The 16,838-nt window shown below is 44.4% G+C and overlaps 1 protein-coding gene across 1 annotated transcript in view; it reads right to left on the reverse strand.

The window, feature by feature from the left end:
• The window catches only part of gcn1 (GCN1 activator of EIF2AK4), a 175,491-nt gene that overhangs the window by 149,310 nt on the left and 9,343 nt on the right, over window positions 1-16,838 (reverse strand). Inside the window, exons 2-4 of the mRNA XM_038793220.1 lie at window positions 5,909-6,011; window positions 4,715-4,778; window positions 278-409 (exon numbers count right to left, since the gene is read on the reverse strand). Coding sequence (XP_038649148.1) covers window positions 278-409; window positions 4,715-4,778; window positions 5,909-6,011 — 299 coding nt within the window. The remainder of the gene's footprint in view (window positions 1-277; window positions 410-4,714; window positions 4,779-5,908; window positions 6,012-16,838) is intronic.

Raw genomic sequence — 16,838 nt, forward strand, 5'->3', positions numbered from 1 at the left:
TTCAGAAGGAAATCAGCCACCCTTTCCTGGTCGGCCTAAATATGAATCCAGACCTACAACAATGTGACTGACTCATAACTGCTCTCTGCAATGGTGTGGCAAGCCATTCAGTTCAAGAGCAAATAGGGATGGGTAAACAGCCTTGCCAGCGCTGCTCACATCCCGTGAAAGAATAAATAAAAAACTCTTCCGATAAACAAAAACCACTGTAAAATCCACACAAATCTCCTTAGAGCTAGCCTTCCAGTTCAGTGTCCTTGTTCTTTGCTTTGCATACCTCGGGTTGCCTTTCTTACAAGCGAATCCCGTTGACTGCAGGCATTGCACCAGGTGTTTGGTTGTTCCCTCGGCATGACTTTCAACCAACTGCTGAATAACCACCTGCAGGGCTCTCTGGGATGCTGCATCTCTGCCAAACGATAAAAAAACAAATCTTCAGATAATTCCAATGCTTTTCAGAAGTCTCATTACACAGCAACGCAAGTGGAAAGCACAGATTTATGCACTTGGAATTACTGCCCCATATCGAGATGGAAGATTTGAACTTGTGCAGTCAGGCCTGCTCAGCATTGGCCAGGTTTGAGATGAGATTACTGAATGGAATATGGGAAATCTGCAACTAATCTCCCCTGTAGCTAACCTACAAATACATAATGCTACAATTTTTAACCTCCATGGTGCCAATGTTGCTTGTCACTTCTCACAGCCTAACTATGTATGGACTCAAACACAACTTCCTCATTGCCCAAGTTGCAAATGAAAGGTATCACTGTGCAATCATCAGTGGGCATCCTCACTTCTGACATTATTATGAAATTGATTCCATTGATGGAAGTCACTCAAGATGGTTGGGCTTACGACAGTGCTGCAGAGTTCTGCACCAAACTCCTGGGGCTGAGGTGACTGACCTCCAAAAGCCACAACCAGCTTCCTCGGTGATTGGTACGACTCCAATCAGCGGAGAACTTTCAGAACATTTCCACTGACTTCAATTTTATTACACTCAAATGCTGCACGGATGTCAAAGGCAATCACTTGTGCCTCACTTTTGGAATTCAACTTTTTTTGATCCATGTTTGGATCAAATGTATAATTTCACATTTAGGCACGATGTACTACATCTGCCATGTGTTTGCCCACCCACTCAACTTGTCTAAATCACCTTGAAGCCTGTTTGTATCCTCCTCACTGTTAGGATACAGTTTGATATTTCTGAGTGAGCTTGAATTGTTAAATATTCTGCAATGTTTTATTAGCACCAGGGAGGGAAATTTGCAGGCACCTTCATGAAACATGTAGATGATTTTTTGTGAGGTGGTAGCAGCAAATTTCAAAGATATGCAACTAACCAGCTACTAGTCCATTACAGAGTATTTCTCCATCATTCGCATGTTAGTTGCATATTACCAGACTTAAAACACAGTTCAAGATTGGAAGTCAGGCTCTCTGGTGCTTTCAAATACATTGGGTTAGAAATCGGGCAGAGTGGTGTCACTCATTAGCAGTCTTACTTGGAGAATATTAACCCCATAGTCACAGGGCTTAAGAAAAAGATTCAAAGGCTTCTGAAAAGGAACTCAGTAGTTTGATTGGGAAACTGAATTGGTTAGCCAGACAAACTAGGCCGGACACTAGTTTTAGTGTCTGAGAACTAGACACTAAAATGAACAACCCTGAAGTTGAAGAAATTGTTTGAGCAAACAAAACATTAAACAAAACTAAAATGGGAGAATTGGGTTTTGAAATTCCCATCTTTAGGTGATGGAATAGACAACTGAAACTGATTGTTTATAGCGATGCATCCTGTGCAAATCTCTTCGATGGCTTTTAGAGTGTAGGAGGATTTATAATTTTCTTCTGGGGATAAAGGTAAATGTTGCCCTTTAGCCTCAGAAACCAAAAAGATACAAAAGGTACATTGTCAGCGGAGACACTTGCCTGAGTGGAAGCAGTAGATATGGCATTTACTGTATCCAGGACCTTAACTGAAATTTTAAATGGAACAGGGTAGGTGGGAATAGTACCCATAGAGTGTCACATAGATAACAAGTCCCCACAGAGAATATCCACTCTACAAAATGCATCAATGAAAAATGACTAGAGGTTGACATAGCAAGCCTAATGCATGCTAGAAAACAGTGAGATTGACAAGATCAAATAGGCTGATATCAGTTACCAAGTATCTGACTAGTTGACCAAAAGAGGAGCTAGCTCGAAGAAATTAATGGAAATTCTTAAAGAGGGAGGCTTTTCCTATATGGAAAAGGTATGTGAATGGGATATATTTTAACAATTGAGAAGGAGGAATAGGGTGAACTGCGCCCAGAAAATAAAACATATATTTGGGGTTGTTATGGGAAGGAGATATTAGGAAATTGGGTTCAGAAGTGAGACACCAATGCAACAGGCAATTTAGAGGTTAAACGACAAGAGGGAAAATACTGCTGGCATGGAGGCTGAGGGATACACCCACACCTGGCCATGTTGCATTGTCCCAGTCAGACTTAAGTTAGTTAGTGGGAATACACACAATGTCTCCAGATCCATTTTTCTTCGGGAACGTCTGCCTGACCAGCTACTAGTCCATTACAGAGTATTTCTCCATCATTTGCATGTTAGTTGCATATCACTGTTCTTTTGTATGGGAGAGTGAGTGTTTTGAATCTTGTTTCTCCAAAGGGGAAGGCTTTGGAAATCGACTGAGAGAAGTCATGAAAGTGCCACTGAAGCAGACTTTGGAAAAGGGTTCTGAATGAATGTCCCCAACAGAAGAAAAAGTTCTTTGTTAAAGGCAAGTATTGCCTTTGTCTGTCTAAGTGGCATGAGCGGCACGATAGCACAGTAGTTAGCACAGTTGCTTCACAGCTCCAGGGTGCCAGGCTCGATACCCAGCTTGAGTCTGCATATTCTCCCAGTGTCTGCATGGATTTCCGCCGGGTGCTCCGGTTTCCTCCCACAGTCCAAAGATGTGCAGGCTAGGTGGATTGGCCATGATAAATTGCCTTTAGGTTAGGTGGGGTTGCTGGGTTATGGGATAGAGTGGAGGTGTGGGCTTTGGTAAGTGCTTTTTCCAAGAGCCGGTGCAGACTTGGTGCGCCGAATGGCCCCCTTCTGCATTGTAAATTCTATATGAAGAGAGCTGCATGCTCTGTTTAATGGGAACTAGTAGCATCGGGAACTAATAACGTAGCGAAAAAAACATATGGGACACTTGCCTTTATCAATCGAGGCATAGATTACAAAAGCAGGGAGGTCACGTTGGAGTTGTCTCGAACTTTGGTGATGCCACAGCTGAAGTACTGTGTGCAATTCTGGTCGCCACACTGTAGGAAGGATGTGATTGCACTGGAGGGGGTACATAGGCGATTCACCAGGATGATCCTGGGATGGAACTTTTTAGTTAAGAAGAGAGGTTGGATAGGCTTAGATTGTTTTCTCTGAAGCACAGAAGACTGAGGGGTGACCTGATTGAGGTGCACAAGATTATGAGGGGCATGGACAGGGTGGATAGGAAGCAGCTGTTCCCCTTAGTCCAAGGTTCAGTTACGAGGGGACACAAGTTCAAGGTGAGGGGCAGGAGGTTTAGGGAGGATTTGAGGAAAAACCTTTTTACCCAGTGGGTGGTGACAGTATGGAATGCACTGCCTGGGAGGGTGGTAGAGGCAGGTTGCCTCACATCCTTTCAAAAGTACCTGGATGAGCACTTAGCACATCATAACATTCAAGCCTATGGGCCGAGTGCTGGCAAATGGAATTAGGTAGGCAGGACAGGTGTCTTTCATGTGTCAGTGCAGACTCAATGGGCTTAAGGGCCTCGTCTGCACCGTATTATTCTGTGATAGTGTGCTACGGTTAAGAAACTACATGTAATCTGTTAGTGTTAGAGTTCAAGCTTAAAAGTTTAAATATTGTTTTATTTCTTTTGTTTTAGAAATTTAAGAGTACCCAATTCATTTTTTTGCCAATTAAGGGGCAATTTAACCTGGCCAATTAACTTACCCTGCACATATTTGGGTTGTGGGGGTTAAACCCACCCAAAGACGGGGAGAATGTGCAAACTCTACACGGAGAGTGACCCAGGGCTGGGATCAAACCTGGGACCTCGGCACCGTGAGGCAGCAATGCTAACCACCGAGCTATGCTGCCCTATTCTTTTGTTTTAATGAAGTTTGTTTTTATAAAATAACCATGCCCCATTTCTTATCTGATCACTCCTAGAATGAATAGATCTTTCCGCACCGTCTTAAAACTTCAAAAAGTTATGACTCTGGTCCAATCTCTTAGCCACTGCTGAGAGCTGACCAGGCGTCCGTAACAGTGGCATTGTGTACGATAATCTAAGGTAAACTCAAAAAAAAAAATCTTAAGAGGGGAATCTGTTAGTTAAGAGTTGAGTTCCCCAGTTTGAATAGGCGTTTAATTGTTTTTATTGTTTCATTGATTTTACTTAATATTTAGAGACTGCACCATATAAATAAAGGGGATACAGGTGGCACTGGGTGAGGTGATGGAGAAGGTGATCGCTGGACAGAATAAACCTGGGTTTGATGAAGTCAAGATTTGCTTTCTAGTCTTATTGGCAATGTTACCGTTGAAACTTAACACTCACAACTGAGTCCAGTTTTCTGTTGTCAGCAAACTTGGAAATGTGACATTGGTATATAGTAGCTTCAGAAGGAAATACATTATTTGAATTGAAATTTCTGGTACTAACCTGTAGCGATGTAGTGTCAAGCAGAAAAGTTTGCACAAGCCTTTCACAGCAGCATCAGGCAGGTCTGAAAGGACAAATACAAGCAGATGTCATACAAGGTTAAGCTAGGGTACTCAGACAGTTGTTAAAGAATATAATAAATGCCCCTACTGGTATTGCCTTCATCTATATTAACGTACTGAACATCCTGTGTATGGTGTGATCTACGGGCAAGTGCTCAAGAGAATTTGACACCTCATGCATCGATAACATAAACACCTACAGCTACAGAAGGATTCTCCGTTTTTCTTTCAGGGGGAAAGAAACAATCTCCATCAGTCTTGAATCAGTGAGTATCACAAACACCTCTGAATTAGAGGGTTGTGGGTTTTAACCCACTAGAGTCCTCAGCACTTGCCTGTCTGGATGAACATAAAAGATTCTACAGCACCATTCCAAAAGTAGGGGAATTCTTAAGAGGATCCTAAACAATAATAGTCGTTAACTAATATCACTGCAAAAAACAGATTTGGCCATTTACTTCATTGATATGCACAAAGTAGTTGCCATGTTTCCCTACATTGTACCAGTATACACTTCAGTGGCACTGAAGTTCTTTGAAATGTGTTGTGAAAGACACTTTTTAGATACATATTCTTTCTTTCTGTTAACAAGAGGGGCCAAACTCTCAAACGAAGGACTGGTGCACACAGAGGATAAACCACATTTAAAGAATGCGCACAATCTAAAAGACAAAACGGACAGGAAATGCACCCCCAGAGCTCCCCATCTGCGTCCTTTGGGCTCCCTCAACTTCTGGCCACCTATTATCCTCGATAGACTGGCTTTCTGCCCCATACCCCTTCTGTGGGGTAGACATCTGGTCACTACTCAGATGGCATTTGAAGCATGCTGCTGACCTACACTTTATCATATCACAGTGGACCACACTGCAGCATTAACAAAGAGCTCTCAATGGAGGCACTACCACAAGCTCCAATCCTCAGCAAGGTTATAACACTGCTCACTGAAAATCCAATATGTAACCCTTGGGAGACAATGAGGTACTTTAAAGCAGGACCACCAGGTTGTCACTGTTGAATGTGGAACTACTAAACATTCAAAACTAAATTCCAATTTTGGATCCATGTTTTCCCCAAAGCGCAACATTTGGATGCTCAGAGGGATGATTTCGTTCAGCAGTCACATACATACCTTTTCCATTGATACAGCTCCCCAATTCCGAAAGGATTTGCTGTCTCTCCTTCACGCTGGCTGTTGTGACTTTCGCAGCAAACCTCTTGAGGGTGTCTGAAACCTGCAAGTCAATCACACTAGTCTCACTAAGTCCCGCTAATCAAAGTATCCAACTTATCTCAGTGTTCGACATACCTCTCACTTTCTGACAAAAGAACTATTGACTGGACCAGAATCACTGGATTTCCACACAGGAATGGATTTAATGGAGGAACGAAGAAGACCAGCTCAGTCTACATTAACAAAGCTGATCAGAGGGCATCACGATAACAGAGTTGAAACTTATACAGGCCCAACCTACTCAACCTCAAAAAAATCCCTCCATACCCAGGATCAACCCAGTGAACCTTCACTGCACCGCCTCCAATGCCTTTCCTTAGATAAGCCCTTTGATAGTTATCCAATTAGTCACACTCCCCTGCTCTTTATTCACAGGAATGATGTTTTCTTCTCTTCAAGTACTTACCCAATTGTATTTTGGAAAGACATGCGAGTTGGTTTGAGTCAGGAAAATCCCTTTCCAGGATTGCATGCCAGATATCTCACATCTTACCTCCGGTTCTTTTGCCATTTTCCTTAAATCTGTGTACTCTTATTAGCAAACTCTTAGCCAATGGAAACAGTTTCTCCTGGTTTACTCTCTCAAAAAAAATGATTTTGAAGGTTACTATTAAATTTCATTTAAACCTCTCTGCTCCAAGGAGAAAAATCTCAGCTTCTCTAAAATCTTACCATGTAGCAAAGATCCCTCACCCCGGTAGGAATCGGGCAAACCTCGTCTATACCCTCTCTAAGGCCTTGACATCCTACCTGAAAGACGGTGCCCAGAATCAGATACAATACTCCTGCTGGGGTCTAACCATTGTTGCATAAGTGTTAAGAATATTTGCTCTGCTTTTGTGCCCATATAAAGCAAAGAGTCCCAGGTGTCTTATCAACTTGCCATGCCAGCTTTAAAGATTTGTGCACATACACCCAGGTTCTTGAACCCCTTTCAAATTACGCCAATTATTTTGTGTTGTCTTTCCTCATTCTTCCTTCCAAAATGCATCACTTCACACTCTGCTTTAAATTTCACCAGCCATGTGCTTTCTTTTGTTCTAAAGATCAAGATTTAAATGGAATCAGTGTTGGTAGAGAGCTAAGAAATAGCAACAGTAAGAAGTCAGTTGCGGGAGTATTATGGGTCATCTCGTCGTAACGACAGTGTGGGACCGTGTACACAAGAAGAAATTATGGGGCTTACAAGAAAGGTTCTGCAATAATCATGGTCGACATACAGATTTTGACAAATCAGATTGGGAAAGGTATCCTAGAAGAGGAGCTAATGGAGTGTATTGGAACAATTTTGTGGAGCAACGTGTTCTCGAGCCAGGTAGGCAGCAGGCTACTAGACCTGTTAATGTACACTGCAACAGGATTAATTAATGGCCTCAGAGCAAAGGAGTCGCTCAGGAGGAGTGATCATAGCACCACTGAATTTTGCATCCAGTTTGAAGGTGAGAAGAGTGGGCCTAAGACTAGTGTTTTAAATTTAAATGAAAAAGCTGTGAAGACAGTTGGCCAAAGTAAACACAGAAATTAGGTTAAAGGGTATGAAAGTAGAGATTGTGGTAACTTGAGGCCTCAAAGGAGGGAGTCAAATCTATTGTTAAAAAGAGAAATGTCTGTATAGAAATAAATAACAAAGTTTGACAATAACAGTAACTCAGCAGAACAGTAGTAACAGTAATAACTACGAAAACAGGACTCCTAAAAACAGGTCATGCTTACAGGTCTGAAAATCCTGCACATACTCAAAACTCTCAATAGATGCCAAAGAAATGATTACATAGGTGAAAGGCATACAGGAGAGAAATACAACAAAAGTAATGTGTAAACTGTATGAATAGCGTCAGGAGATTTCAGATTGCTTTGTGACCTACACAATACCACTGGTGAATCTTCTAACAGATGATCTGGAATCATCGGTGAAGAAGTAGATTGAGAATCTGGACACTGCCTCAGCAGAGTTAACTGACACACCTGGAAACACAAGAACCACTTCCTGGTGAATACCCACAGCATTACCTTCTGCAATGTTATCTGTAATGATTGCCGAGTCCAAAACATTTCCTGGCCCACCCTGGCTACACCCTCTTTTCAGCCTTTCTCAGCGTCTTAGCTGCAAAACCAATGGGTTTTCGTACCCGCCCTCCATTAGATGAGAAAGTACCGCCTCCACATCGTAGGGCGAGGCATCACACGACAAGTTCCCGGTGTAGAGCAAAATGGACCAGTAGATTAGCCGATTGCAGCAGTGCTTTCACATCCTTGGAAGTATTTATGCAGACGTAGGTACAGGGGAGCCGACACTGTAGACAGATCTGACAAAAACTTTCCATAATAGTTTACCACACCCAAAATGACCTGAGCTCCTCCACGTTCATGGGCTCTGGAGTTTCCTTAATAGCACAAATTTTCCCAACCACAGAAGCCAAGCCTTATGGAGTGATTCCGTGGCCTAGATACTCTGCACTTGGGGCCTGGAAAATGCACTTGTTCCTCTTCAGACACAGTCCCGCCTCGGAAAATCTTTTTAAAACTTGATCCGGATTGCGGAGATGTCGTCCCTGTAATTAAGATGTCATCCAATTGGACTGCAACCCAAAGAATGCCTCGCAATTGGTTATCCATTCTCCTGTGGAAGATCGCCGGACTGGAGGATATGCCAAAAACCAAATGATTATACTTGAACAATCCTTTATGCGTGTAGATGGTGACATACTGGTTCAAATCTTTCTCAAGAGTTGTTGATACGCCTGGTTCATGTCCAGTTTTGAAAACATCTTGCCTCCTGCAAGAGTTGCAAACAAAGCTTCTACCCGAGGTAATGGATAAGCATCTAGTTTGGAAACCTGGTTACTGGTGAGCTTGTGGCACCACATATACGCACCATCATTTTTAAAGTCAAGAACGATTGGAGCTGCCCAACAAGACGACGGAATAGGCTCAATGATCCAACTCCTCGTCCACTTTCCTTCTCATGGCACAGGGTACTGTGTTGGGCTTGGAAAATCAACGAGTAGCCCGAGGACCTACGTGCAACTTCACAGTAGTACCACACAACATATCCAATTGATCCTTGAAAATGTCAGGATACCTCTCGACAACATCCTCGGTCACACTCGGGAGTTTAATCTCACCCCATTTCAATGGAATTGTTCTGAGCCAGTCCTGTCTCAGCAAACCCGATCCTTCCCTTTGACCACAAGCGGGTGCACGACCATTATACATAATACGGACTTCCAACAACCGGAGCAAAGGTATTGTGGTAAACCACTGTTACTGTATTATATATATTGTGGTAAACCACTGTTACTGTATTATATATATTGTGGTAAACCACTGTTACTGTATGGTATACATTGTTTGTTGTCTCTGCTGGTTCTACCTGTGGCTCCTCCCCTCAGGCTCTGTATAAAGGTTGCCGACCTCTAGCCCTGCCGCAGTTCGGGATGAGTTGCCAGTAGGTTCTCATTTAGCTTATTAAAGCCAGTTTTGTTCCACAACTCATCTTTGTTATAATTGATGGCACATCAATTTAATAAGCTAAAAGCTTAAGATGGATGCATCACTCAAGCCTGATCGACTGGAACTGGACCCCCAAGCAGCCGACATTGCGACATTCGAGCACTGGCTAAGCTGCTTCGAAGCTTACCTCGAATCTGCCGCCGACACCGTTGTCGACATCCACAAGCTTCGAGTCCTCAACGCCTGGGTAAGCCCAGGTTTTCCTCCTTATCAGGGACGTTGCTTCGTACACGGAGGCAATAATGATGCTGAAGGGGCAGCATGTAAAGGCAGTAAATGAGGTGTACGCTAGGCATCTCTTTGCCACGAGGCGTCAACGCCCCGGAGAATCACAGGCAGAATTCCTGCGCGCTTTGCGGGTACTCGGCCGGAACTGTAGTTGTCAGGCGGTATCGGCTGTCCAGCACACAGAGCTGCTGATCAGGGACGCCTATGTCGCTGGCATAAAATCTAACTACATCCGCCAGCATCTGCTAGAAGGGGTACACTCGGCCTCCAAGAGACAGTGCAGCTCTCGAATACGCTGGAAATGGCCTTCCATAAAATGGATGCCTTCACCTCCCACCTCACGGCAGCCTCGTGGGCGTCGTGAGCGCCGCCATCACCCGACCCGGGTGCATCGCAAGCCTGTGCGTGCATCAATCCACCAACTCCAGAGGCCTGAGATGCTTCTTCTATGGCCAGGGTAAGCACCCCCGACAACGCTGCCCAGCACGGAGTGCAATCTGCAACGGGTGCGGAAAGAAGGGCCACTTCGCCAAAGTCTGCCAGGTCCGACCTGTTCCTAAGATTTCCAGACCCAGCAGCAGCAGTGCTGAGTGTTGCCTGTCGGGACTGCCAACCGCCACGTGCGACCCGTAGGGACCACCATCTTGGAATCACCCCGCCACCTCCCGGAACCCCGGTTCACCCAGTCGTATGCTCGCCTCCGCTACTCTCGAACAGCTCACACACGTTCCGAAGCTCGCCTCCATCACCCTCGACCAGTCTCGACCTCATCACCTCACTAAATCCATGATGGCCGTCCGGATCAACGGGCACGAGACGACCTGCCTCTTCCGACTCCGGGAGCACTGACAGCTTCATCCACCCAGATACGGTAAGGCGCTGCTTCCTCCCAATTTCACCCGCGACCCAGAAAATCTCCCTGGCTTCCGGATCACATTACGTGGAGATCCGGGGGTACTGTGTCGCAACCCTGTCAGTACAGGGCATAGAGTACGCTAATTTCAAGCTCTACATCCTCCCTAATCTCTGCACTGCCCTATTACTGGGTCTTGATTTTCAGTGCTACCTCCGAGGCCTTGAAGTTCGGTGGACCACTGCCCCCCCCCTCACTGTCTGTATACTCGCTCTCTAAGAGACAGTGCAGCTCTCGAATACACTGGAAATGGCCTTCCATAAAATGGATGCCTTCACCTCCCACCACCCTCGTGGGCGTTGTGAGCGCCGCCATCATCCGACTGTCCTTCTAGCTTTATGGTCTAGAAGTCTCCCGCTGGCAGGAGATCCTTCCCGATGCGCTCCACTCTATCCAGTCGCTCCTGTGCATTGCCACCAATGAGACCCCTTATGAACGGATGTTTGTCTTCCCTAGGAGGTCCACCTCAAGAGTCTTGCTCCCGTCTGGCTGACAGTCTCAGGGCCCATCCTCCTCTGGAAGCATGCGAGGAGTCATCAATCGGATCCCCTGATCGAAAGGGTTCTTCTCCTCCATGCCAACCCACAATATGCCTATGTGGCACACCATGACGGGTGGCAGGACACCGTCTACCTTCAGGATTTGGCACCCACAGGTTCCCCAGTGACCATCACCACCACCCCCGACCCTACACTGTCTCCCTCCGGAATTTGGCACCCGCAGGCCCCCCAGCGACCATCACCACCACCCCCACCCCTACACCGTCTCCCTCTCCACCTACTCAACTACTGGACGAAGAAGAAGACGACATGCTCCCGGACACGCAGTTCTCGACGCCAGTGCCCACACCACAGCCGGGACTGAGGTGTTCACGGCAGAAGGTCAAAGCCCCTGACAGACTCGACCTTTAAGTCCACTTCACCCCCGCTGGACTCTTTTTTTTTTAAAAATAGGGGGTGAATGTGGTAAACCACTGTTACTGTATAATATATATTGTGGTAAACCACGGTTACTGTATTATATATATTGTGGTAAACCACTGTTACTGTATAATATATATTGTGGTAAACTACTGTTACTGTATTATATATATTGTGGTAAACCACTGTTACTGTATAATATATATTGTGGTAAACCACGGTTACTGTATTATATATATTGTGGTAAACCACTTACTGTATAATATATATTGTGGTAAACTACTGTTACTGTATTATATATATTGTGGTAAACCACTGTTACTGTATTATATATATTGTGGTAAACCACTGTTACTGTATTATATATATTGTGGTAAACCACTGTTACTGTATTATATATATTGTGGTAAACACTGTTACTGTATTATATATATTGTGGTAAACCACTGTTACTGTATAATATATATTGTGGTAAACCACTGTTACTGTATTATATATATTGTGGTAAACACTGTTACTGTATTATATATATTGTGGTAAACCACTGTTACTGTATTATATATATTGTGGTAAACCACTTACTGTATTATATATATTGTGGTAAACACTGTTACTGTATTATATATATTGTGGTAAACCACTGTTACTGTATTATATATTGTGGTAAACCACTGTTACTGTATTATATATATTGTGGTAAACACTTACTGTATTATATATATTGTGGTAAACCACTGTTACTGTATGGTATATATTGTTTGTTGTCTTTGCTGGTTCCACCTGTGGCTCCTCCCCTCAGGCTCTGTATAAAGGTTGCCGACCTCTGTCCCTGCCGCAGTTCGGGATCAGTTGCCAGCAGGTTCTCGTTTAGCTTATTAAAGCCACAGTTTTGTTCCACAACTCGTCTTTGTTAGAATTGATGGCACATCAGGTATGGACTCTGGTGAATGTCCGAAGTTTAATCTCTGCCAGAGTAAGGGCTGGCGCTTGGTTAGAATACCAGGTAACCCTGTACGTCTTCACTATTTACGGATACAGAAGCTCTTGTATCCATCTCCATATTGATTTGCTTAGCATTGACCACCACTGTAATAAAAATAGGCTCTGCTCATGCCTCACTCACATTAAACATGCTGTAAATTTGCTCCACTGCCTGCTCTGAGCTGTTGAAATGATGCATAGCTAATTTGGGCTTCTTTGAATTAAAATTTCCCTGCTCAGATTTCACTTTGCACCCCTGCATTTCTTCGCTAAATACCCCTTCTTGTTGCACCGGTATAAATGGCATCCCAGAATTTGCAGCGATTCATATAGTGTGGCCCACCACACCTAAAACATTCCACTGCTTTCATTTTTTTGTTTGTAACTTATTTCCTCATTTGATGCATCACCCCTGCCTGGGCACCAATATTAGTCTTCTAAATATCTTCAGCATTACCCTGCAAAATTTCCAGTGCCTTCTTAAAAGTCAGTGCGGCTTCACCCAACAACTAATGCTGAGCGCTGTCCTCGTTAATACCGAGACCAGCCAATCTCCAAGCATATCTGTTAATCTGCTCTGAATTCAGTGTTGTAAGAGCTGCCATAATTCTGCCACAAATTTAGCTGCCGTTTGACTTGCTTTTTGAAAATGATAGTGAAACCTTTGAAATGAAATCACCAAGGACTTAAGGTTATGGTGATTCTGGCCAGAGCAACTGAACACGCAAACAAAATCTCCCCTGAATTGCGTGCTGTGGCCAAATTCCTCATCAACTTACATGTTCGCTCCACACCCACTCAGAAGAATCAAGTGCTGTTTTGCATCATCTTCTAATCCATTCACTAAAAAGAAATGCAGCAACCTCTCCATGCATCCAGTCCAGTCCTCGCTTCTCTCAGCGACTGCCCTGCACTAACATAAAATTATGTTGAATAAACGCATGATGAAAATTAGCTACTCACTGAATGCAACCTCGTGTTGCCACGCTGAACATCATAAAACATTGATTTATTTCTTGACGGTTTCTCCTCGTCGCCAAAAAGATGTGGTAACTTGAGACCACAAAGGAGGTAGCCAAATGCGTTGTTTAAAAGAGGAACTTCTTTACATAAATAAATAACCAAGTTTTACAATGACAGTAGTAACAGTAATAACTATGAAAAAGGAGCACTAGTAAAAACTTAGTGACAGGCTGAAAACCCGCCAAAGCCCACACATGCTCAAAATCCTCAACAGACGACTGAGAAACAATTACACAGGAGAAAGGCTTGTAAGAACACTCTGTACTCAAAATGACAACTCTTTAACAAGATACAGTGGCAGGCATTTAAGGAGATATTTCAGATACAGTGGCAGGCATTTAAGGAAATATTTCAGAACTCTCAGCAAAATATATCCCAGTTAGGAATAAAAAGGATGCATCACCTATGGCTAACTAAGGAAGTCATGGATAGTAACAAACTGAACAAAAAAGCTCACAATTCTGCAAAGATTAATGGTAGGTCAGAAGTCTGGACAGAATTTAAAAACAAATAAAGTAAAAAAATAAGGGATAATTTAGATTATAAGAGAAAGTTAGCTATAAATATAAGAGACAGTAAAAGGTTCTGCAAGAATTTAAAAAGGAAAAGAGTAACTGAAGCGAGTGTTGGTCTGAGAGAGGGGGAGGGGGCTCGGTGTGGGAGCGAGTAGAGGCGGCATCCTGCAAGGGCACTAGTTTGGAGGCGTTGGTAATGGCGCCTCTGCCGTTCCCACCGGCACGCTACTCCACCAGCCCCGTGGTGGCCGCGGCCCTGAGAGTCTGGGGGGCAATGGAGGAGACATGTGGGAGCAGAGGGAGCATCGGTCTGGTCTCCAATTTGCAATAATCACTAGTTTGCCCCGGGGAGGTTAGATGGAGGGTTCCGGAGGTGGCAGAGAGCAGGGATTGAGAGGATGGGCGATATGATCATAGAGGGGAGCTTTCCCAGCCTGAGGGAGTTGGGGGAGAAATTTGAATTGACGGGAGGGATTGAATTTAGGTACCTGCAGGCGTGAGATGTCCTACACAGGCAGGTCTCAACCTTCCCGTCTCTACCACCAAGGGGGATACAGGATAGGGTAGTTTCCAGAGTGTGGGTGGGAGATGGGAGGATTTCAGACATCTATAAGGAACTTATGGGGTCAGAGGAAACACAGATCGAGGAGCTGAAACACAAATGGGAAGAGAAGTTAGGTGGAGAGATAGAGGACGGTCTCTGGGCGGATGCGTGAGCAGAGTCATCGCGTCCACAACATGCGCCAGGCTCAGCCTGATACAATTTAAGGTCGTTCACCGGGCCCACATGACAGTAGCCCAGATGAGCAGGTTCTTTGGGTGCGCAAGGTGTGCGGGAGGACCAGCGAACTATGTTCATATGTTCTGGGCATGCCCGAAGCTTAGGGGATTCTGACAGGGGTTTGCAGATGTCATGTCCAAAGTATTGAAAACAGGGGTGACGCCGAGTCCAGAGGTGGCGATTTTCGGAGTGTCGGAAGACCAGGGAATCCAGGAGGAGAAAGAGGCAGACGTTCTAGCCTTTGCTTCCCTGGTAGCCGGGAGATGGATACTACTAGCTTGGAGGGACTCAAAGCCCCTGAAGTTGGAGACCTGACTATCGGACATGGCTAGCTTTCTCTGTTTGGAGAAAATCAGGTTCGCCTTAAGAGGGTCACTGTTAGGGTTCACCCGGAGGTGGCAACCGTTCGTCGACTTCTTTAGGGAAAATTAACCGTCAGCAGAAGGGGGGGGGGGGGGGGGGGGGGGGGGGGGGGGGGGGGCGCATGGGGGTAGTTTAGTGTAGAGTGGGAGGCTAGAAAAGGTGGGACCTGTGAGAGAGGAAGACGGCTTTTGCACTATGTTTATATTTGTATGACTCTGTTTCTTCTGTTACTGTTATAATAAATACTTCAATAAAATATTTATTAAAAAAAGGAAGGATATAATTATATTAGATGCAGTTCGGAGAACGTTCACCTGACTGATTCCTGGGATGTGGGGGTGGGGGTTATCTTATGATAAAAGGTGAGACCAGTTGGGTCTGTGTCCATTGGAGTTGAGAAGAATGGGAGGCGATCTTACTAAAACATGCAAGATCCCAAGGAGACTTGATTAGTGGATGCAGAGAGGATGCTTCCCTTTATGGGAGGGACTAACATAGGGGACATAATTTTAAAATAAGGAGTCTACCATTTAAGACGGAAATGAGCAGAACTTTTTTCTCTCAGCTGTCTGGAATTCGCTTCCCCTGAGAGCACTGGAGTCAGCGCCGTTGAATATTTTAAAGACTAAGTCAGATTAGCTCACTATGTGGCGGGAGTGTCCTGTGCAGGACTCGGTCTTTAAAATGGTTGTGCTGAAGTTAGAAGCACTTATTTTCCTTCTAACTCTTTCAAAGTAAACCTGGCAGAACCATCCAAAGTTAGCAATTTAAATCGTTTTGTCAGATGGTTCCTAATCCTGCACAATTGCCACGGGGAAGTTAACCCTTCTGGACAATTGCCGGGTAAACCCTTACGTGGAAACTTCAAACAGGGATTCCCCACTGCATCACTGGGGTTCTCCCCCATGTGACTCTGGGGAACCAGGAAATCATGGCCTCTTGTGTTCAAAGGACTATTGATTATGTTCTAGCATCCACATTATTTTGCTTTTATATTATTGACAGATCCCAGCTTTCTTCATATTGCAATAAGAACTGAAAAAGGCAGTTCATGTCATCAAGTTTGACAAGCTGATATGGGTCAAATAGGCCAAATTCAATTATACCCTCCAAAAAAAGCAGGACAACTCCAACTGCAGGAATGCTGGAATATCCTTCTGTAAATTGTGCCTCTCTCGCTCCCAAAGGATGGTGAAGCTATAATCTCACAGTATTCCAAGTGAGGACAAAGAACTGAATATAACAATCCCATTTTTGCTGAAAATACATGCCACTAAGACATAGAAGCAGGACACAATCTGAATATTCAATATGACAATATTTAGAAACCCACAAGAGCTAGACATAATTCCAATCTTAATTTATCACACCTTCCACCTCCAGCACACCGTGGCTGCCGTGTGCATCATAAATGAGATGCATTGCAGCAATCCACCAAGGCCTATTCAACAGCACCCCCCAAACCCACAATCTCTACTCCTAGGTCAAGGAAGTGCAACCATCTTTAAGTCGCACATCCTGAATTGGAAATACACTGCTGGTCCTTCATAGAATTTCTACAGTGCAGGAGGCGGGCCATTCGTCCCATCAA

The sequence above is a fragment of the Scyliorhinus canicula genome, chromosome 1, assembly GCF_902713615.1.
Source record: "Scyliorhinus canicula chromosome 1, sScyCan1.1, whole genome shotgun sequence".
NCBI classification, from domain to species: Eukaryota; Metazoa; Chordata; class Chondrichthyes; order Carcharhiniformes; family Scyliorhinidae; genus Scyliorhinus; species Scyliorhinus canicula.